Source organism: Eubalaena glacialis, chromosome 6, assembly GCF_028564815.1.
Source record: "Eubalaena glacialis isolate mEubGla1 chromosome 6, mEubGla1.1.hap2.+ XY, whole genome shotgun sequence".
Lineage (NCBI taxonomy): Eukaryota > Metazoa > Chordata > Mammalia > Artiodactyla > Balaenidae > Eubalaena > Eubalaena glacialis.
The window spans coordinates 35,362,144-35,387,261 of NC_083721.1; the positions used below are offsets into that span (position 1 = coordinate 35,362,144).

General features: G+C 34.4%; 1 protein-coding gene and 1 pseudogene across 1 annotated transcript in view; both read right to left on the bottom strand.

The window, feature by feature from the left end:
• The window catches only part of GBE1 (1,4-alpha-glucan branching enzyme 1), a 288,440-nt gene that overhangs the window by 82,666 nt on the left and 180,656 nt on the right, over positions 1–25,118 (bottom strand). The window contains exons 8-9 of the mRNA XM_061192975.1: positions 13,124–13,239; positions 4,311–4,438 (exon numbers count right to left, since the gene is read on the bottom strand). Coding sequence (XP_061048958.1) covers positions 4,311–4,438; positions 13,124–13,239 — 244 coding nt within the window. The remainder of the gene's footprint in view (positions 1–4,310; positions 4,439–13,123; positions 13,240–25,118) is intronic.
• LOC133093221 (large ribosomal subunit protein uL18-like) lies at positions 23,069–23,819 on the bottom strand (annotated as a pseudogene).

Consider the following 25,118-nt stretch of genomic DNA (forward strand, 5'->3'; position numbering starts at 1 on the left):
AAATAAAGAGCATCAGCATTATCAGTTCATATTGCTCAAGTTTTTACTATATATTCTTCTGACAGTAAAATCCAGGCCAATGAATATAAACAATAAATAGGGGCGAATACTCTTGGAGTATTTTGGTAGCATAACTGTAAAAGTAGATAAAATTGTGATAGTGTATCTCATTTCCCAATAAGATTTTGTGTAATGCTTTTCATTTCAGGACAAATTTGATCTCTTTTCCTTAGTAGCACATAGAGAACAAAAACTAGTAAAAGTGTTATTGTTGAAACATAGCTTCTTACACTAATTTTTGAGTACTATATTTATTAACTACTTCTTTCATCAAACATAAAAATACATGTGCCATATATCTGTTATTCTTGTTCTCTCTGTATACAGCACGGACATATAGCGTATTTTGTGAGAACTTAGCTTCTGATGAAATGGAAAGTAGAGTTAGCACACTAAGAGCGAAGCAGCAAGATGGCTTTCACTGGAGTCAGTTACACTTGGAAAGGGTCTTTGAGGTTATCTAGTGGATTCTCTTCATTTAGAAGATACAGAAATCAAGGCTTATTGAAGTGAAGGGATCGCTAAAGACATGTTTCTCCATGGTAGAGCCAGGACTCAGACATCTGGCCTTTTGACAGGGTCTTCCTACTGTCATGCCACCACTAGATTATCGGTAATCAAATAAATATACAATCAAACAGATAAGTAAAAAAATAATGGTACAAGGACCCGGATGCAACAAAATACATTATTATAACAACTGTGGTAAAATATGGGACAAGTACCAGCAATTCTAACTCCACAATATCTTCCCAATAAATTCTTTTCCTTTGCTCCATTTCTACAGACACTATCTTATTTAACCTACATTACTGTTTGCTTCAACCACTATGTTTCCAAACAAAGTTCCCCATCTCCAGTTTCTCTTTACCCTAATTGCTGCCGAATAGTCTGCTCCTATCACTGCCTGCAAATAGCTTTCAATAGCCAATGATAAAAAACTCAAATTCTTCAATTTAAGATATAATTCAACAAGTATACTTTAAGCGTTGACAATATAGTTCACTATTTGATTATCGGCTTCCTCATTCACTGTTAAAATTTAAGATCCATGGAGCAGGACTTTTGTTGCTGTTGCTGTTGCCGTTGTCCACTGACATATGCCAGGAATCTAGAATAGTAGAAGAGTCGCTGGCATAAGGCAGGAACTCAGTAACTCCCTGCTGAGTGAATGCATGAAGGTGCTGCCAAGGATTTCAAGATACATAAGACATAATACTTGACTTGCTGGATTCATGAACTAGAACCAAAATGAACATGCACACACATACACTTATCACGAAATGACAACGTGCGTGGCTGTCATAATTGTTAGCTGAAGTACACAGAAAGTGCAAGGAAGAGACCTCTATCTTTCCGTCGTTATTTCTACTATTTCATTTCAAATATTCAATACCTCATCCACTTTGAAACATTTACTCTTCCCTGTGCTTGTCACAAGCTTTTCTGTGTGTGTCATCGCCCAAATTCTTCTTTGGATCATTTTCCTTACTTCCTATGAAAGACTATCACATACTCTGAGCTCTCTGAGACTTAACTGCTTCTTCTTCCACAACACACCTCATCCTCAAACTCGTCCCACAGAAAAGCTGGATAAAAAGAAACATATGACCTCTCTGGACTGCCAAAATATGTATTAATTGTTTTCTAATGGAAGAGAGCTACAGTTAAATATAGTACATGGTGGAATACATCCATAAGAAAATATTCGTCAATAATATCTTATTTCTACATACTTCCTTAGAGTTTATAAAAGTGAAAAAAGATGAATTAAAAAAAGTGAAAAAGGATGAATGGTTAACAGAAAAGAAACCATTTTAAAAGAATTATATTTATCAAAATATGTCACATTTTCACAGATATGATAGGTATTCAGTTCAATTCCTTATAAACACTGGCTGAATATGTATTAAATCTCAGACACCTGGGTTAGGCACTGGAATTACAGACACAATGCCTTCCCAAAAGAATTTTCATAAGACCCAGAGTTTTCCTAAGACTGGTGATAAGATGGCATTAAAGATCAAGATAATTTTTCTCAAGAAAACATTAAGGTATAGTCTATATTCGGTCTACAGGTAGTTTTAGCAAATAGTTTGAAAGGAAATAGAATCTGCTAAGAAAAATATTTGGTCTTAACTCCTAAATCTGACTCCTAGAAGGCTGCCCCATTAACGCATATGAGATATTTCTAGCTCTCTTTTGGAAGTACAGAGTTAATGACTATTCTTTTAAAATCTTAAAAGGAAAAAAAAATAAGTAAACGTAACGGTCACTAAGATAAATATACTTTAAATATAAAGGGGTTGATGCTTACTGACATAGGATATTAAAATGATCATGTATGTTTCAAATGAAGTTAAAATAGTTTTAATTCTTTAATATCTAAAAATGACTCATGACTATTCCAGAGGGGGAAAAAGCCTCAGTCATCAAAAAAATATTTTTAATTAATACAGCAAATATAACCATGTATAATAGTAGATATACAGAAAAAAGTCTTCAATTTTAATAACTATCATTATAAATAAATTCAAATTTCTACTACAGGACTTTATGTATAACATTGTATTGCATTGCATTGCATTGCATTCATTACACCACATTCCTTCCTTAAAAAAAAAGTTCACGAGGATCAATTCCACATTTTGAAGAGACTCCCACTAGACAGAAAAGTGATGTATTGAAATTGAAGTAGTTTTCAATTTAAGTAGAATAAATTGAAGACACATCTTGTTTTAAAAATATCTAAAACCAAGTAACATAAAGTAGGCTAAAGTCTCAAAGTTTCCTTGGTAGAAACACTGATAATCAGACAAGAGCTCCCTAGATGATGAAACTATTTTACTTGAAATGAATGGAAAGATCAATGTAACAATTTTAAGTTTCATGTATTAAATAATTGCTTCTTTTTCTTCAGTACCCACTTCTGATTTGTGCTGTCATTAACTGTTTGTAGTAATTTGTCATATATAATGTCTCGGCTTCAAATTGCCATAAACATAATTGACAAACTAATTAATTTTTTTGATGTTTGACAGATAATATTAAAATACATAAAGACAAAATAAAAGTTTAAAAATACTAATTTACATTAAAAAATATTCAGCACAGAAAGTGTTAGCATAAGTACTAAAAAGACTTATAAGTTATGACCAAATATAGGTAGGTAGAGATTGTGAAACAATACAGAGTATCAAAATGGCATTGTAATTGTGGGGTTTTTTAATTTTACATGAAAATTTACACCAGGAATTTAGGATCTATTGCTCTATTCCTAGAAGATATTTAGGAGGCAAAAGGTCTCTGTTCTCGATCCAGAGATAAACCAGGAAATCATATCACCTAGTTTGAGATTTGGAGTTTTGAGACATGATGTATAGAAAAAAGGCTATACAAATAATAAACACTACAGGAAGGAGACTGTCACTACTGCATTTCATTCCAATGAACAAAGTGCCAAAAATGTGAAAATACACCTTAACTCTGACTCTTTCAACAACAGCCTTACTACTTTTATATGCCAACCACTACACTTGGTATAGAACAGTTTTAACACACTAAGTTCAATTTTAATAATAATTCCTAGTTAGAGGACTCACAAAACCAGAGGGACTTTACTACTAAATATAAATTAGCGTAAGCATTTAACAAACTTCTTAATTTATCAAATTTATCACCAAGAGGGGAATTGTCAATTATGCATATACTGAATTATATCATTACAGTGCAGCTTTGGGACAGTTAATCATGAACCTTCAGTAATCATGAATAACTAGTGAACATTTGGCAATTTGAGAGCAATAACGTAAACTAGAAAGGTAATCGCATCAGAATAAGAGAGGTTTCAGAGAAGCTCGCAGGCAGTGATCCATGCCATCTCTAATGATTAAACCAGAAAGGAAAAAAAAACTTAAATAGCCGGACGCATATTAATATTCAATTCTTTTCTGTGCTGAAGGTCACATGGCAAAAGGACCTGTCCACTGATTAGGGTATTTTACTTTCTAAACACTGGCAGTTTCTTTTTTAACAATGGAATAATGACAAGTAATTAGGGTACACTATCTGCTAATAGGAAAACAGTGAATTCTGAATAATATGCCACCCACACAAGGTAGCTGCACTATAGTCAGGGTATAATTGCACTTATGCAATTATTGACAACATAGAGATTATTCAAATATTGTATGCTGACAAAATGTTCTATTTTAAAGGGGGTCAGAGGGTAGAGATCATTATAGCTTTACCTCAGCTATTGTTATAGAATCTGGATACAGCGTGTGAACCAAATGATTTGCCAACATGATATAAGTCAAAGCGTCTTCATCTACTTGTAGTCCAAAATACTCATGGTAGTTACCGGAAAAATTCTGACCTGGAGAACAGAAAACCAATATGGATGCATCATCTTAGCATGCAAGTCTTAACTCTGCACAAATGCCCCCACCAATTAGTTGGTTGATATCAGTTTTGTTATCATAGCAAAATGTCATGAACCAGCAATTATATGATTTAACTTACAAAAGTACTCCATATCTACATTCAAAGTTCAGACAATCCTGCAATTCAATTTTTGTTTTACAAAAGCAAACAAAAACCCTGTGATTTAAAATTTTAATTTAACTTGAACTGAATTTTACAGCAGAAAAATAAAGTAAAATGATACCAAAGAGGGCTTCCCTGGTGGCGCAGTGGTTGGGAATCCGCCTGCCAATGCAGGGGACACGGGTTCGATCCCTGGTCTGGGAAGATCCCACATGCCATGAAGCAACTAAGCCCGTGTGCCACAACTACTGAGGCTGCGCTCTGGAGCCCGCAAGCCACAACTACTGAGCCTGAGTGCCACAACTACTGAAGCCCCCGTGCCTAGAGCTCGTGCTCCGCAACGGGAGAGGCCATGCAATGAGAAGCCCACACACCGCAACTAAAAGCAGCCCCTCTCGTCACAACTAGAGAGGGCCCGTGCGCAGCAACGAAGACCCAACGCAGCCAAAAAATAAATAAATAAAATAAATAAATAAATAAAAAAATGATACCACAGAGATTCATAAATTTTGTTTTAGATATATTTTTTGTCACACTAAGAGATCTTAATGTTAGCTAGCTCCTATTCGATCCCTCTGAAGAAAAGCAAATATGAAAACCATCATAAAATTGAGACATAATGTTTATATTATTTTAAATATGGCTACAGTTTATGCAGCATGGTTTTCCTATGATGACAAAAACAGTCTAAAATCCCTCAACTTCTACTTCCTCTTCCACCACCTCCTGATTTGATTGCTTATAGTATATTTCACTTATTGGTATTATTATACTATGTACTTTATATTTCTTCAGTTGTCTACTCTTATTTTTTTTTTTTTTTTTTAAATTTTTTATTTATTTATTATTTTTGGCTGTGTTGGGTCTTCGTTTCTGTGCGAGGGCTTTCTCTAGTTGCGGTGAGCGGGGGCTACTCTTCATCGCGGTGCGTGGGCCTCTCACTATCACGGCCTCTCTTGTTGCGGAGCACAGGCTCCAGACGCGCAGGCTCAGTAGTTGTGGCTCACGGGTCTAGTTGCTCCGCGGCATGTGGGATCCTCCCAGACCAGGGCTCGAACCCGTGTCCCCTGCATTGGCAGGCAGACTCTCAACCACTGCGCCACCAGGGAAGCCCTACTCTTATTTTTAATTAAATCTAATTAGTGCTCAATGCCTGCCTTTTTTCCCCCTCATTTCCTATATCTAAGTTCTTTATTTTGGCTCCTTATTTTTCAGTTTGCTGGATTCTATCTCTAAAGGATATTTTCACAGGTAATTATGGAAGTTTTATTCTTCAAGTTCTTTCAAATTTATCCCTCAATGGCAATTCAAATATTCAATTCTCAAGTAACACTTTCTTTCCTTAAGAATTTTGTAGACATTGCTGTGGCAATACAGTGGTATGAGCCCAGGCATTTTTTTTCAACCATGAAGGTAAATTGTTTTTTCTTCTACATATTACCTGATGATTTTCTCTTTATCGTGGAATTTTAAAAATTAAACACTGTGTCTTGATGTTAATTGTGTCATCTCACTTTTTTTTCTGGTATATTATGTATTCTTTGGCTGTGCACATTCAGTATTTGTTTCTTTCTTTAATTAATTAATTTTTTTATCAATTTGATACACATTAGTATATACATGTCAATCCCAATCTCCCAATTCAACACACCACTCCCCGCCCCCCACCCCCCACCACTTTACACCCTTGGTGTCCATACGTTTATTCTCTGCATCTGTGTCTCAATTTCTGCCCTGCAAACCAGTTCATCTGTATCATTTTTCTAGGTTCCACATATATGCGTTACTAAACGATATTTGTTTTTCTCTTTCTGACTTACTTCACTCTATATGACAGTCTCTAGATCTATCCACGTCTCTACAAATGACCCAATTTCATTCCTTTCTATGGCTGAGTAATATTCCATTGTATATATGTACCACATCTTCTTTATCCATTCGTCTGTCGATGGGCATTTAGGTTGTTTCCATGACCTGGCTATTGTAAATACTGCTACAATGAACATTGGGGTGCATGTGTCTTTTTGAATTATGGTTTTCTCTGGGTATAGGCCCAGTAGTGGGATTGCTGGGTCATATGGTAATTCTACTTTTAGTTTTTTAAGGAACCTCCATATTGTTCTCCATAGTGGCTGTATCAGTTTACATTCCCACCAACAGTGCAAGAGGGTTCCCTTTTCTACACACGTTCTCCAGCATTCGTTGTTTGTAGATTTTCTGATGACGCCCATTCTAACTGCTGTGAGGCGGTACCTCACTGTAGTTTTGATTTGCATTTCTCTAATAATTAGTGATGTTGAGCAGCTTTTCATGTGCTTCTTGGCCATCTGTATGTCTTCTTTGGAGAAATGTCTATTTAGGTCTTCTGCCCATTTTTGGATTGGGTTATTTGTTTTTTGAATGTTGAGCTGCATGAGCTGTTTATATATTTTGAAGATTAATCATTTGTCCATTGATTCATTTGCAAATATCTTCTCCCATTCTGAGAGTTGTCTTTTCGTCTTGTTTATAGTTTCCTTTGCTGTGCAAAAGCTTTGAAGTTTCATTAGGTCTCATTTGTTTATTTTTGTTTTTATTTCCATTACTCTAGGAGGTGGATCAAAAAAGATCTTGCTGTGATTTACATCAAAGACTGTTCTTCCTATGTTTTCCTCTAAGAGTTACATACTGACGGTCTTACATTTAGGTCTCTAACCCATTTTGAGTTTATTTTTGTGTATGGTGTTAGGGAGTGTTCTAATTTCATTCTTTTACATGTAGCTGTCCAGTTTTCCCAGCACCACTTATTGAAGAGACTGTCTTTTCTCCATTGTATATCCTTGCCTCCTTTGCCATAGATTAGTTGACTATAGGTGTGTGGGTTTATCTCTGGGCTTTCTATCCCGTCCCATTGATCTGTATTTCTGTTTTTGTGCCAGTATCATATTGTCTTGATTACTGTAGCTTTGTAGTATAGTCTGAAGTCCAGGAGCCTGATTTCTCCAGCTCCATTTTTTTCCCTAAAGACTGCTTTGGCTATCTGGGGTCTTTTGTGTCTCCAAATTTTAAGATTTTTTGTTCTAGTTCTGTAAAAACTGCCATTGGTAATTTGATAGGGATTGCATTGAATCTGTAGACTGCTTTGGTAGTATAGTCATTTTCACAATATTCATTCTTCCAATCCAAGAACATGGTATATCTCTCCATCTGTTTGTATCATCTTTAATTTCTTTCAGCAGTGTCTTATAGTTTTCTGCATACAGGTCTTTTGTCTCCTTAGGTAGGTTTGTTCCTAGGTATTTTACTCTTTTTGTTGCAATGGCAAATGGTAGCGTTTCCTTAATTTCTCTTTCAGATTTTTCATCATTAGTGTATAGGAATGCAAGAGATTTCTGTGCATTAATTTTGTATCCTGCAACTTTACCAAATTCATTGATTAGGTCTAGTAGTTTTCTGGTGGCATCTTTAGGATTCTCTATGTATAGTATCATGTCATCTGTAAACAGTGAGAGTTTTACTTTTCTTTTCCATTTTTATTTCTTTTATTTCTTTTTCTTCCCTGATTGCCATGGCTAGAACTTCCAAAACTACATTGAATAATAGTGGTGAGAGTGGACATACTTGTCTAGTTCCTGATCTTAGAGGAAATGCTTTCAGTTTTTCACCATTGAGAATGATGTTTGCTGTGGGTTTGTCATATATGGCCTTTACTATGTTGAGGTAGGTTCCTTCTATGTCCACTTTCTGGAGAATTTTTATCATAAATGGGTGTTGAATTTTGTCAAAAGCTTTTTCTTCATCTATTGAGATGATCACATGGTTTTTCTTCTTCAATTTGTTAATATGGTGTATCACATTGATTGATTTGCGTGTACTGAAGAATCCTTGCATCCCTGGGATAAATCCCACTTGATCATGGTGTATGATCATTTTAATGTGCTGTTGGATTCTGTTTGCTAGTATTTTGTTGAGGAGTTTTGCATCTATATTTATCAGTGATATTGGTCTGTAATTTTCTTTTTTTGTAGTATCTTTGTCTGGTTTTGGTATCAGGGTGATGGTGGCCTCATAGAATGAGTTTGGGAGTGTTCTTCCTCTGCAATTTTTTGGAAGAGTTTGAGAAGGATGGGTGTTAGCTCTTCTCTACATGTTTGGTAGAATTCACCTGTGAAGCCATCTGGTCCTGGACTTTTGTTTGTTGCAAGATATTTAAACACAGTTTCAATTTCATTACTTGTGATTGGTCTGTTCATATTTTCTATTTCTTCCTGGTTCAGTCTTGGAAGGTTATACCTTTCTAAGAATTTGTCCATTTCTTCCAGGTTGTCCATTTTATTGGCATACAGTTGCTTGTAGTAGTCTCTTAGGATGCTTTGTATTTCTGTGGTGTCGGTTGTAACTTGTCCTTTTTCATTTCTAATATTAATGATTTGAGTCTTCTCCCTCTTTTTCTTGATGAGTCTGGCTATTGGTTTATCAATTTGGTTTATCTTCTCAAAGAACCAGCTTTTAGTTTTATTGATCTTTGCTATTGTTTTCTTTGTTTCTATTTCATTTATTTCTGCTCTGATCTTTATGATTTCTTTCCTTCTGCTAACTTTGGGGTTTTGTTTGTTCTTCTTTCTCTAGTTCCTTTAGGTGTAAGGTTAGATTGTTTATTTGAGATGTTTGTTGTTTTTTGAGGTAGAATTGTATTGGTATAAACTTCCCTCTTAGAACTGCTTCTGCTGCATCCCATAGGTTTTGGATCGTCATGTTTTCATTGTCATTTGTCTCTAGGTATTTTTTGATTTCCTCGTTGATTTCTTCAGTGATCTCTTGGCTATTTAGTAACGTATTGTTTAGCCTCCATGTGTTTGTGTTTTTTACGTTTTTTTCCCTGTAATTTATTTCTAATCTCATAGCATTGTGGTCAGAAAAGATGCTTGATATGATTTCAATTTTCTTAAATTTACTGAGGCTTGATTTGTGACCCAAGATGTGATCTTTCCTGGAGAATGTTCTGTGCGCACTTGAGAAGAAAGTGTAATCTGCTGTTTTTGGATGGAATGTCCTACAAACATCAATTAAATCTGTCTGGTCTACTGTGTCATTTAAAGCTTGTGTTTCCTTATTAAGTTTCTGTTTGGATGATCTGTCCATTGGTGTAAGTGAGGTGTTAAAGTCCCCCACTATTATTGTGTTACTGTCGATTTCCTCTTTTATAGCTGTTAGCAGTTGCCTTATGTATTGAGGTGCTCCTATGTTGGGTGCACATATATTTATAACAGTTATATCTTCTTCTTGGATTGAACCCTTGATCATTATGTAGTGTCCTTCCTTGTCTCTTGTAACATTCTTTAGTTTAAAGTCTATTTTATCTGATATGAGTATTGCTACTCCAGCTTTCTTTTGATTTCCATATACATGGAATATCTTTTTCCATCCCCTCACTTTCAGTCTGTATGTGTCCCTAGGTCTGAAGTGGGTCTCTTTTAGACAGCATATATATGGGTCTTGTTTTTGTATCCATTCAGCAAGTCTGTGTCTTTTGTTTGGAGCATTTAATCCATTCACGTTTAAGGTAATTATTGATATGTATGTTCCTATGACCATTTTCTTAACTGTTATGGGTTTGTTTTTGTAGGTCCTTTTTTCTCTTGTGCTTCCCACTTAGAGAAGTTTCCTTAGCATTTGTTGTAGAGCTGGTTTGGTGGTGCTGAATACTCTTAGCTTTTGCTTGTCTGTAAAGCTTTTGATTTCTCCATCGAATCTGAATGAGATCCTTGCCGGGTAGAGTAATCTTGGTTGTAGGTTCTTCCCTTTCATCCCTTTAAATATGTCATGCCACTCACGTCTGGCTTGTAGAGTTTCTGCTGAGAAATCAGCTGTTAACCTTATGGGAGTTCCCTTGTATGTTATTTGTCGTTTTTCCCTTGCTGCTTTCAACAATTTTTCTTTGTCTTTAATTTTTGCTATTTTGATTACTATGTGTCTCAGTGTGTTTCTCCTTGGGTTTTTCCTGTATGGGACTCTCTGCGCCTCCTGGACTTGGGTGGCTATTTCCTTTCCCATGTTAGCGAAGTTTTCAACTATAATCACTTCAAATATTTTCTCAGGTCCTTTCTCTATGTCTTCTCCTTCTGGGACCCCTATAATGCGACTGTTGTTGCGTTTAATGTTGTCCCAGAGGTTTCTTAGGCTGTCTTCATGTCTCTTCATTCTTTTTTCTTTATTCTTTTCTGCAGCAGTGAATTCCACCATTCTGTCTTCCAGGTCATTTATCCGATCTTCTGCTTTAGTGATTCTGCTATTGATTCCTTCTAGTGTATTTTTCATTTCAGTTATTGTATTGTTCATCTCTGTTTGTTCTTTAATTCTTCTAGGTCTTTGTTAAACATTTCTTGCATCTTCTCAATCTTTGCCTCCATTCTTTTTCCTAGTTCCTGGATCATCTTCACTATCATTATTCTGAATTCTTTTTCTGGAAGGTTGCCTATCTCCACTTCATTTAGTTGGTTTTCTGGGGTTTTATCTTGTTCCTTCATCTGGTACATAGCCCTCTGCTTTTTCATCTTGGCTGTCTTTCTGTGAATGTGGTTTTTGTTCCACAGGCTGCAGGATTGTAGTTCTTCTTGCTTCTGCTGTCTGCCCTCTGGTGGATTAGGCTATCTAAGAGGCTTGTGCAAGTTTCCTGATGGGAGGGACTGGTGGTGGGTAGAGCTGGCTGTTGTTCTGGTGGGAAGAACTCAATAAAACTTTAATCCCCTTGTCTGCTAATGGGTGCGGCTGGGTTCCCTCCCTGTTGGTTGTTTGGCCTAAGGCGACGCAACACTGGAGCCTACCTGGCTCTTTGGTGGGGCTAATGGCGGACTCTGGGAGGGCTCATGCCAAAGAGTACTTCCCAGAACTTCTGCTGCCAGTGTCCTTGTCCTAACGGTGAGCCACAGCCATCCCCCGCCTCTTCAGGAGACCCTCCAACACTAGCAGGTAGGTCTGGTTCAGTCTTCTATGGGGGCACTGCTCCTTCCCCTGGGCCCCGATGCACACACTACTTTGTGTGTGCCCTCCAAGAGTGGAGTCTCTGTTTCCCCCAGTCCTGTCGAAGTCCTGCAATCAAATCCCGCTAGCCTTCAAAGTCTGATTCTCTAGGAATTCCTCCTCCCGTTGCCAGACCCCCAGGTTGAGAAGCCTGACATGGGGCTCAAAACCTTCACTCCAGTGGGTGGACGTCTGTGGTATAAGTGTTCTCCAGTTTGTGATTCACCCACCCAGCAGTTATGGGATTTGATTTTATTGTGATTGCGCCCCTCCTACCGTCTCATTGTGGCTTCTCCTTTGTCTTTGGATGTGGGGTACCTTTTTTGGTGAGTTCCAGTGTCTTCCTGTCGATGATTGTTCAGCAGTTAGTTGTGATTCCAGTGCTCTCACAAGACAGAGTGAGAGCATGTCCTTCTACTCCACCATCTTGAAGAATGTCTACTGCCTCAGTTTTTGTTTTTATCCTCATCTCAAAGTGGGAAAGCATGCTAAGTAACTCAGAATGTTTTTCTTTACCATATCTTGGGCTCTCTTCCCATAAAAAGCATATCCCATATCCGTGGATTTCAGTTCATTTCACCAACTCCACAATTCCTTGGAAAATACCTAGCCCTCAGCACAGTGAGCTTCTGCAGGGGCATGTAGGTGTTTTAATCTAGGAGAGGATACTTTTGAATTTTGTCTTGCTTGCCTTTTTCATCCCCTAAGTCAGCTTCTCTCCAAAGTGGAAGATATCAATGAAACCTGTCATGTCTTATAGATTCAACTTCTTCCCTAGGAATGTTTCGTGTGGGCAGCATCATGACTGAGAGCAGATAACAGCACACTTTGAATATAGCATCTTTCCTTGGCAGCCACTTTTGGATTTATACTCTAAAGTCAATTTTTTGGATTGGTTGTTGCCAGTAAATATTTGGTCATTAAAAAAAGAATAATTATTCTCCATGTTATCGATTGAAGGATTAGGATTCTGTGATCCCACTTCTCTGTACAACTTTTAAACTGAAGATCTTTGATCCATATTTTTAATTACAAATTAATTTACAATTTAATTTTAACTGAGCACATCTATGTTTAAAATATACATATTTTTTTCAATGTTTAATATGCAAAGGAACCCATACATTAACAAATGTTCTCATTTATTATTTTTGTTATTTATTTTTCATTACAACTGCTGTCATGTTCACAGCCTGAGGGTGCTGTAATAAATGGTATCCTTAAAAAACATTTTTAAAAGAATGCTACATATTAAGGAGAGCATATTATTAAGTAGATATATTTCAAAGAAAATCATTATCTTTTATGTACTTATAAAATGTATTTGACCCAATCTCTTGCCAAAAGGGGATCAGAAGTGACCAGAGAAAAGACATACACAATGGAACTAACAAAAATCAATCCAACAATAATGGTTACTGCAGCGACATAACTGAACCCCAAGCCTGGTTGTAATCTTCCAGTAAAAAATAAAATAAAATCATTAGTTACATCTGTAATGTATCAGGTTACCTACCTATTCCATGGTGATGATAGAGCATGGATGTAACACCATCAAAACGAAATCCATCAAATCCATATTCTTCCAACCACCACCTTATGTTTGACAGAAGAAATCTTAAAACTTCCCAGCTAAAATATTAGATAAATATATATTTAAGCATAATATATATAGTATTTTCCTTAATTCTTATACATCCTTTGCTAAGAGTAATAATTAAAATCAAAATCTCTCTCTTAGGAATCATGATGTTCAAAGAAATATATCACATAAACAGCAGAAAACTACTAAGATTTACCTCATTTGTTTGATGCAATTCATTCTAAAAGGAAAATTTGTTAAATTTCTTTAGCTGCAAAATCACTCAATATCTGAGAAAAACCTAAGGAAAAAATGTGTCAGTCTGGTCCAAAGTCTGTCTTGTTCAATGCAAACATACAGTGATTACTATACAGTACTGGTTACTTAAAAAAAAAAACACACAAAGTCTGTCACTTATCTCTGAATTTTCATCAAGATTTTTCATGTAATATAACCATAGTTACATAGTTTCTCCTTTTAGAAAATATAATTTCATTATCAATAGAAAACTGCTTTCAGCCTTCAGTGTTTGCTTAAAATATTTCCTTATTCTACAGTTTAAAACAGATATAGTTCAGAATAAGAAGTAAAAGAAAAAAAAAAAGACTTTTAAAATCAACCATATGATAAGCAGTATTATACTTACTAGACTTGTTTTGTGAGGGTAAAAGAAGGAGACCTAATTACTAGAATATACATGTTTAATAAAGTAAAAAGTTCTACAAGTTAGAGTCCTATATCCATAAAAACAGAAAGAAAACAAAGAACTGTTATAACTCAATTAAAAACACCACATGAAACAAGGCTATTTTGGACAATTGAAAAGAGGGCATCATCAATTAGTATTTTTTTTTTAGTCATACAGTTATGGTTGAGTTCTCTATCTCATTATAATTACGGTCTTAAGACTTCAATACCCCATTTAGTTTAATGACAAAGCAGTAATAGTGTACACAATTCCTTAACCCATTTGAAATTTATGTAATTTTGTTAACCTTCTATATATTAAAGAGCAATCTGACATAAGTGGAGATTAAGTCATCACAATCAACTCCAGAATTGTAAATCAAGACTTCGGGGCAAGATGAGTATCGTTGGTAATTAACTGCTTTAAATAACTTACTTTGAGTTTCAAAAACTTACTCAAAGTTAAGAAATGAAAAAAAAACCAGAAATCCAAGCAATCCAATAGATATGAAAGGGAGCCAGGAGGTTCTAGATTTTAGGTCCAAGCCATGATGAAGGTAGAATATACCAATGTTTCTATTAATGCATATTCATTTAGGGTTTAAAGAGAAAAAATTCTGCTTAACAAAAAGAAATGAATAGATCAAAATTGCTCTATTTTGTACAGCAATTTCTAATATCTATACTTTTTTGAAGTTTCTTTAAAATTAATAAACTTTATTTTTTAGAGCAGTTTTGGGTTCACTGCAAAATTTAAAGGAAGCATGTCTATACTTTTTTTTTTAACAAGGTTGCTATATGAATATTTCAGAAAGAATAAATTTGCATATCAATAATCCTTTCTAAATAATATTTTGAAAAGGTCATACTTTTCTCATTTGTCCATTTGATTGGTAATGTATATTTTACTTCTGAAAGGCAAACTGAAAGTTATTTTAGCCCAAAATACCTCAGAGTAGGAACAAAACCTGTTTAAAAACTAAATATCTTGGGTAGATGTATGAAGATATGAATATGTAAACCAGAGTTCACAGACTGTCCCTGGGCCTGATCTGACACGTATTACTGTTTTGTTTATCTTACAGAAGGCAGCAGACCCTTGAACAACACAGGTTCGAACTGCACAGGTCCACTTATATTTTTTTCAATAAATATACAGTCATCCTTCCATATTCTTGGATTAGCATCCTTGGATACAGAGCGACCACAGTATTCATTATACTATGCCATTTTATATAAGGGACTTGAGCATCTGTGGATTTTGGTATATGGTGGGGCTCCTGGAACCAATCTTCTGCAGATGTTGAGGGACAACTGTACTTTCAATTTTTCAGTTTGAATTTCTGAAGATGGAACATGTACTTTCTGGTTCCTCCCAGTACCCGCAAAGCCACATTTTCATACCAACCCTATTGACTCATTTACGTCACCAGCTTGGGCTGGTGGAAATTTGCTGTCAATTTCTAACGTAAATATTAGACATTTATGTTAGACAGGTAAACACATTCAAATGTGAAAACTGCATCCTAATATCTACAGAGATAAAGTAAGAGAAAAGAAGAAAAAAAGCCAATGATATTGCAATTCAATAAAAAGCAGAAAAGGAGGTGATGTGAATCTAATAATTAAAAAGTACTGCCCAATATCACATACTTGATTAAGGGCGGAGTTACTAAATGTCCTACTGATTCCTGTTATTACAATATTTAATCTATCTTCTTCTTGACCAAAAGGAGTTATAAAACTACATTTAACATACTTGGCTGTAACTATGTGAGCAGACAGATTCTTGGTATGAGTAAATAGAAAAAGAATTTCCTGTGATAATCAGAAAAGAAACAATAATGAAAATGGAGCATCTAATTAAAAAGTTCAAATGGGCTAAAAAAATACTAAATTCTATCCTATGGACCTCTAAAATTCTCTTAACCTGAAACAAAGTCTAAACAACATAAAAATTCTTTTAAAAATCACCACAAGATTAAACAGATAGAAACAAATCAAATTTGTAGTGCTTTCAAAATAATCCATTTATTATATTTTATGAATATGTAAATCATTAATAAAACATAAAATAGATGTGTAGTCTGTAGAGATAGAAAAGAGATTCAGCTGACCCTTGAACAATATGGGTTTGAACAGTGTGGGTCCACTAATATGTGGATATTTTTCGATAAATATAGTATCTGGATTTTCATTTTATAGATCTTTAAATTAGCGAACTGTGGGGGAAAGTTTGTGTTCAATTAGAGATCACAATATGTGGAATCAAAAGAACTATATTTTGAGTCCTGATTCTAATCCAAACTGTTTCAGCTTGAGTGAGTCATTTATCAATTACTTTGTTTTTGAGACAGAGATAGCAGATGTGGATTTCAACTGAGCAGGGGTAGGTGCATCTAAACCCCAAGTTGTTCAACGGTCAACTGGACACAAAATTTTACAGGGGAGTAAACTATCTAGAATGAATATAGTAAAGAAACAAACTCTAGAACATTTTGTTTTTTAACAAAATCTTGGGAAATACATTCAGGAAAAAAATCAGATCTAAAATTTTCAAGTTAGTAGCAGAAAATAGAAAGCAAAAGTTAAAAGTATTAATTCTCTGGTTATACATATTTTCTAAAACTAGATTATTTTAAAAAGTTAGTAAAAAAAATTGAAAGGTAACATTTTATAAATAAATAGCCTTTGTTGTTCAAGAAAAAATAAACTACCAGTGCAGGAAATAGGGGGAAAGACAGACTCATAATTATGTTCCCAATATTTCTGTAGTCCAAATTTTCTCTTATCATCTTAGCATGATAAATCCAGACAGATAAATTCACTCTATAAACTCAGTGTCCTAATAAAACTAATTTAAAACACAGGTTGCTTGCACTCAGATCACAAAAATTGGGGCTTTCAAGATCTAACAAGACAGAGAACCAGGAAGACTGAGGTCTGAGTCCCTAAATAACCAGACCGTACACGTGAGTAATTGCATGGACACAATCCAGAACTCAAAGTTGAAAAAGAGCAGGTTTTAGAGGGTTTACAGTATCACTGGAATAAAGATGTAGCTTTTTTTTTTTTCTTACACTATGTAAACATCCAACTTAATGTTAACAATGTATTTAATTATTATATAAATATATTTACCCCAGGTCACTGAAGTTAAATTACAAGAGGAAAGATGTACCGGGAGTCCTCCAGACAACATCCAGATTTAGTGATTCATTAGGAGACCTACAGGACTAAGCATATAGTCATGCTCATGGCTATGATTTATTACATACAGTAAAAGGATAAAAGCAAAATCGGCAAAGAAAAAGGTGCATGGGGCAAAGTTCAAAGGAGTCGAGGTGTAAACTTCCAAGAGTCGCCCTCTCCTGATAGAGTCACACTTAATTCCTCTGACAACAAACTGTCACAACACTTGTGAAGTGTCATCTACCAGGGAAGCTCGTGAGAGACTCAGTTCTCAGCAATTTTACTGCGGGCTGGTGAAATCTTAAATATATGTTAAAAATCTAAATCTAAAGGACCTCCAGCTGAGGTACTCTGTTTTGCACCCTACTTTTCAGCAGTCACATGTACGATGCAATTATTAAGCTTACACATGAATGAAATCGTTCACTGAATCTAAGCTTTGCCTTTTAAATAGAACACCAGAACAAGCTTAAGGAATATATACCTGTGAAAATACAGATTTCTGAAAGACGTCTATTACTAATCCTACTACCGTAAATTTCAAATTCAGCACCCATAAATTGCATTTTTCCTTCTTTGAGGGGCTGAGAAGAAGAGTTAGGATATATTCCAAATTATGACTGAATTACAAATATTACTCAATGTGCTCTGTAGTAATAAATGAACTGAATCATCTCAATTGAATGGTTTGCCTTGAGTCAAAGTAGGAAAATGTCTGGCAAAGGGTACAATAGAAAAGGCAATTTACTTTTTCTACTTCAGAATGTCATCAGACAGCCCATGACACAGTTAATATTTCCAGTTGATTAGAGTCCCATAAAAATATAAAGCAGAATTTAAGAGTACAGTTTTACTTTGGTGTGTTACAGCAGACAAGGTGGGGCTTTGATTTTAAGATTATTCCATTGACACAAGGCTTTTAAAGTCTGTCTTTAAAAACCACAAAGTAGCCTAGTTTCCAAACAACTGGAAGAATTTGATGCTAACAAATATATACTTAGGAGCCAGCTTGAATGTATTTGAGAAGTAACCTATTTTAGTTATTAGCTTTCTATCTTAAACCAATTAACACATAAATTAGAAACAAATACTATGTCATATATACTGCCTAAGATCGATTGATTAGCTTACTCATATATTTTATGAAGCAAAAACAAAATCCCTAAAATCCAGAAAAAGATAATGAAATGCGCTGACTTTCCTGTGAATCATAAACCACTAAAAATGTTTAAATCGCAGGTGTCTGATATAGAAACTGAATACGTCAATGAATAATATATACATTTAAGGATTTCTGGCAATCAAAATAATCAGTCTAATTGGTTTGGATGTCTGAAATATTCAACCTGTAATCAAGTAATGACGATTTATTAAGATAATTTTGTCACACAGATAATTCCAATATTAAGGTTTTTAGGAAATATCCCTAAAATCAAGAACTGTTGATTTGTCTCACATTCTGCCAATGGACTTTATAATGAAATAAAACATAGTCAAATTTTCTTGGCAAGCAAGTATAATCAGATGTAACCACACTTATTAGATGAAGTTACATTTTGTAATTCAAAACTATTTGCCTAATGTATTTATTTGTGGTCCTAAATAACTTCTAGAATTTTCAAAATCAGCCACTTAGTCCACTGGATGTTACTAACCCCACTAATATTGCATACAAATAAATAGGAGACATTTTTAAGCAGTGGCCAAATACCAAAATATGAAGAAAAATTATATATTCCTCTTAGCTATTACAGAGTCTTTGAAGCTGAATGGCTATTAAAACGTACATCATAAAACCATAAAGCAAAAGTTACATGTTTTGATCTGGGTATTTCAACTGAGGCAGCAGATTTAACCTTAAACAAAGAAAGTACTTTGAGACTTTTTCTTTTATAGAAAAATATGGCATGTCAAATAGAACGATAGAGTCTTGAATCAAAATCAAAATAACATTTTTTTTTAAAGGAAGATACTCTTTTTAAAGGAAAATAACATTTTTTTAAAGGAAGATACTGAAAAGCAGGTAATATCTTACTATGTACTCTATTTTTAAAAATAAAAAAAACTCATCTATCAGTATAATTTTAATGTAACTAGTCAATAAAGGGAAAATGCTATATTTTTGCTTTTTATTTTGTCAACAGAAATTATACTGTCAGCTAATTGGAACTGATTGAGAAAAAGTTTAAACATCAAAAAGTGCAAAAAGTGCTTATTCATATCTCGTACAACATAATAGTATCTATAACAAAATGTATCTAGGTCTTTAGACAGAATTATATTGAGGCTACTGTATATATTAATTTCAAACAAAATTAGGTAGCAAGAAGCACACAATTAAGGAGACAAAGTATTAATTCAACTACTAAAAATCTGTAATAATATAAATTTCAGAAATGGGTTTTTATTATAAAATATGATTTTGAAGTTTTCTTTTCAATATCACATTATTTTTTTAATTTCAACCTGTACAACTTTATTTTATTTACATTAATATACTGTTTAATCATATTATATCCACTGTGCCCTGGTTATCTACATTCATTATTACAATAAAACATTTTCTTCCCCTTAAGGCCTAAATTGTACTTAGCTTATTAAATATTGAATTAAAATTACCTCCATTTATATTATCTGTAAGTCTAATCAGGTATTCTCTAGGAAATAAGTAGGAAAGGATGGCATGTTATACTTTCATATGCTAAATGTTTCCAATTATACTTTTACTAAAAAAGAAAAAGAAAAAAAATACTCGACTTGAGAAATTGTCAAGTCTCTCTTTTCTCTAAATTTATATTCTTAACAAGCTTGGTTACCTGCTCAGGTAAGATGAGAAAAATGCAAACTTCGAGCGGAGTGTGTTTGTCCCTGTGTATGTGTGTGCATGGGGGTGGGGAGCGGAGTGGTAAGGGACCAGCAGTGAAAGCAAAAGTGAAAGCTTTTCAGTCTGATACAAAAAAGGAGATAAATCTAAAATAAGTAATAACCCACTCTGATAATGATTAATTACCCTGAATGATTAAGAAATTAATAAATTTTCATACTATTTATTTTTAAATCAGTTTATATTTCTTTGCTTTCTCATAAAGATTGTTACCAAAGGTGATTTTTCAAAGCATTAGAGCTTATCAAATATACTATTAAAATTTGGACAAAACTTAGAAAGATCTTTTTCAAAGTAGAGGGCCCAAAAAGCTGAGCATCTCAAGGTCCAGAAAGCAGAAAGCCAAGCTAAATCATCCTCTATAATGAAACAAAGGGGAGGTATTATGTGAAATTATTACATATCTCATCTGAACAAGGCATTGTTCTTCTACAGAACAAATCACTATAGGTTAGCTAATTACATATACATACATACAAGTATACAGATACACATCCGTCTTTTTCAAACAAGGTTAAAAATTCAACCTTACCTATAGAATGAAAATAATTATTGCTCCAGATCAAAACTGACAGTGACTTAAACATAAATAGATAAACATTATTGGCATATATTAAACTATAATTGGTAATCAGATCTTAAAAGCTTATTTTAATGGTAAAAGTTTAGAAACATTAACTATTTATATATTTCTCATTTTTCAATTTTTCTCTTCTGATTGATTTATTTCTAATAGATTAACTTAATATTTAAGTGAACTATTATAATATTTCTATTGTAGAAAAATAACTCATAAACTTGATAATTTTCCATCGCTGTATTAAAATTTGTAATTAGATATATAATGTTTATTTACTTATATTTAACCAGCTTCATTTCAAAAGACTGACTTGAGGCAACTTAAAGATAAATACATCTAAACAGCGTCAAAAATAAATGAGAAAAATACAAGTGAAGGAGAACAAAGATCTGTAGATAAACAAGTATAAAGCATCTGGGAATTAATTTTCTTTTCTAGTCCAAAATAATTATGATTTTATAGACTATACTGACTACAAGAGGATTTTCCTTGACTATCACCCCTAAATAATGAATATTTTAAGACCACATTCAAGAAAAATACTATTACAGTTTATATAAAGTTATAGATATTTAGAATACTAAGGAAGTTGCAATGCAACAATGTGCTCTGAGACCAAAAATGGATAAGCACTCTGGGAAGGAGATGAGTTGGGGAATACCAGTTGCATAGGGATAGAGATAAGGCAAGGGAAAAAAGAAGCACCCAGTTCTTCAGAAAATGGTATGTGCATGCCTGTGTGTGCTTGTGTGTGTGTGTGTTCTGGGGGTGGGAAATTGAGGAAAACTGTATGGGAAGCTGCCATTAATCATATTTAAATTTCAACTATCACTCCTTCAGCAGTTTTCAAATTTGCACTAACCTTGTTAAATAAGATATAGTTCTTTAATGTCTATTTGTACACATTCCTACAAACAAAGGGAATTAGCATTTAGCGGGCTGGCTAGAATAGAACAGAATGGAGAATATAGGTGTTATATAGAAAAGAAAAAGAAATTCAAATTCATTGAATGTCTACTGGCTTCTAGAACTCACATATTACATAGTCTCACTTAACAAGGCTGTAATAGCAAGTGTGTTTCATGGTTGGAGAATCTGAGATTTTAAAAAGTTAAAATGTTCAGGGTCACCCAGCTAATAAGTACAGGTGGAACTCAACCTTTTGAGTCCAAAACCTCAACCCTTAAGTATAATTGGATAGTGCTACATTCAGCATGACCATGTATAAATTAATTTTTGTCTTTGGCAATTTCCTTGGTGCAATAATTTTTTAAAACCACATACTCATAGCTCCAACATGTGGTCATGTCAGTTGTATGAACTTGGGCAAGGTACTTAACTTCTCTAAGCCTCAGTTTTCTCAACTGTAAAATGGAAGATAATTTCAGCACACGCCTGAAAGAGGATTAAATAGGATAATGTGTATAATGTGGTTAGCAGTGTTTGACATATAGTAAGGATTGATTAAGGGGAACACCTATTGGATAATAAACAGATTTTAAATGTATTTGTTTACATATAAATTAAATATAAATTGGAATAGACCAATGTGTTATAATACCTATAATTTTTTTCATATTGAAAATAAATCTTCTTAAAGATAAGCACGTTTTGGCTAATATCAAAACAAAATGAGCCCTTTTTTTTTTTTCTAACTGATTCAGCAGTTGAGTTGTTACACATTCCTTAGAGGATTCCGACTTCCATGGACACCATCTTGAGCCTTATTTTTTAATTCTGCATTTATTTTTTCTGGAGTAGTGTGGTGTTTACTTATTGGTGCATTCAACAAATATTTCTTGAGTACCTGCTTTGTGCCAGGCTCAATGCGAGGTGCTGGGGTTACAGTCATGAATAGAGAACACACAACACTCATTTTCATGGAGTTTAGAGACTAATGGGAGAGACAGACATTTTACAAATAATAACACAAATGCATTTAATTACAATAGTGATTAATAACACAAAGAAAAGTATGGTAGTATGACACTATAATGAGAAAGGATCTGTTAATCTAGTGTGGAAAATATGAAGCTAGGCTCCTCAAAAAAGTGCTATTAAAGGTGGAGGTCTACAGGATAAATTGGACAATATATCACTCAAACTTATGGGAAATCACCATAAATTTAATTCAGAAAAGCTGTCAATCCATTTCTGACAGGCATAGCAATACCTTTGTATTACATACTATCAGTTCTATAGTGTAATCTTTAACATGTGACCTCCTTTAAAAATCAATTCTAATACAGTCAACACAATCAGATTTTGTGGAAATCTATTTATTAAATTAGCCATCAAATAAACAGGTGAGAGCATGAAAAAATAAGAGATGAACATTTTTTATGTGATAATTTTGTGTGGTTGAACCTCTCATATAATACTCAGCTATTCATTTCTGAAATGTTTGAATCGCATTTCTCCATAATTTTTCTATTTTATTTATTTATTTATTTAGCTTGGTCAATAAGTTTATTATTGTCTTTATCTGAAAAACCTTCATAGAAAATTGTGGTTTGGTTTATCAGCTCCCAGTGGCTCACTCCTGAGCTCTGAAGAAGCTTGCCTTCTTCTGAGCTACTCCATCTTTCTTCTGGGCATTCGACATTCTGAGATGGTTCTACTTCTTCTTTTAACCTTCTTTCTTGGGCTTCTTCTCATAGACTGGATTCTCTCCTACAGCAGCATGAGCTTTCTTATAATCTCCTCCATTGTGTCTAGAGTCACACTGTTCTTTATGTATTGAGAGAATTATTTCTTGGAAGTATCTTCACCTTCTTCAATCAGGTAACACATACAATCTGCAATGTTCTGACCCATGATGTGCTTCCAGTGTACTTCTGCAATGGATTCCTTGCTTTCTGAATCATAACCAGAGTCTTTTGGTACTGTGAGGGACAGACAAGCCTCCATCCACAGCTCCCTTCAGGGCCCCCAAACCTTTATTTCAAGTAGTAGTTCCGGCAAGCCCTGCATCCAAAGAGCAGGCGAAGGCACCAGGTTGACCATCAGTGCTTTCTGCAGTGTATCCATGAGAGTTCATAACATAAGCTGCACAACCTATCATATCTCCTTCTATATGGAATAAGCAATCTGACAAATGATATTTCTCTCGGTTACATGAACTATCATCCTATATTTGGGTTTCTTGTACTTATTTTTTCCTGGATTACCATGCATTTCTGAGCACAGTCATCAGCTTTAATCTCTCGTCTTCTTCCAAATTTCACTTGGTATCTCTTGAGGTAGGCCTTATTCTTGATAACTTTAATAAACCGCATCCTGCAGAACAGAGAGGTGTGCCCACCGCTAGCCACAGACCTGCAGATCCAGCACCTCTGAGGGTGGCAGTGGGGTGGGGAAGTGGCCACAGCCCGAGCTCAGGCACAGTAAGTACCCAGAACTTTTTTCTTTAAAGAGAATACCTTTGGGATAATTTTCTTTCTAGCAAGATACATCTCTGGAAAATTCCCACTTCATGTTATAGCCTCTTTCCCAATTAAGGCTCACGCTTTTCTTGAATCCTGCCCCAACTATTGCTCCCTTCAGCTGAGACTCTGCTCTTTCTATCAGTCTTAAGAAGCCATTCCTTTTTTCCCTTGCTCTCTGTGGCTCCTTAATCCCTAAACTAGCTCTCCATATGATCTCTTCTTCTCTTTCCCTTCCTTTTTCTTTTCTAACCTCTTTTTCTCTCTTCCTTTTCTCTCTTGTCAGCCTCTCTTCCTTTTAAGTTGTCATTGATAAGGCAAAAGTGAAAGCCTATCAAAAAACTAGCTATTGCTTGAAATCATTAAATAAATAAATATATTTACTAATTTTGAAAAAAATAAAGAAAGCAAGTGCCTTGGTTTGATGCATTTTACAAGAAAATTATGTCAGACTTCACTTAATGAACATCAAGGAAGCATTTGTAACACACACTTACACACAAATAGCACTGAGTTAGGAGTCAAGAAAACTATTCCATCTGATTTTGCAAAAATCAGTATAAGCACATAACCTCTCTGAACCTCAGAGTGATCATTTTTGACAAGGAGTTACTAGATTATTTGTTCTCCTTCTAATTTAGGATTTAATAAACCTTTTAGTAAAGTGAAAGATTAATTCAAGATCAAAAGTTTTCTGAGCTTCAGGATACAGAGTAAATAATTTGAATCATTCCACTATATGCTAACATAATCCAGACCTAAAGGTTTATTACATCAAATAATGTGTTTTAGGCAATAATAGAATTCTAGATGATAGGGGAAAATAAACACACATACTAAAAAACACAACCATTCAACCTCCCCCCCCCCAAGAAAAAAACAAATATAAGAACTATTACCCATTCCTCTCCTATCCAAACTCTACCTGTTACTCAAGTCTCAGCATAAGCTTCACAGAATCTTCCTGACAATTCCTTAATTAGTGTAAAAGAAAATAGGAGATAAACTGGTTCATGTAACCAGTCTTCCCAACACAACAATAAATGTCTATGTGGTAGGAATCATGTCCTATACCTTTTTTAAAATTAATTTTAAACAAATTGACCTGAACTGAATTAATAAGGTACATAGAAAGCTAAGAAACTCAAATAAAATCCAACA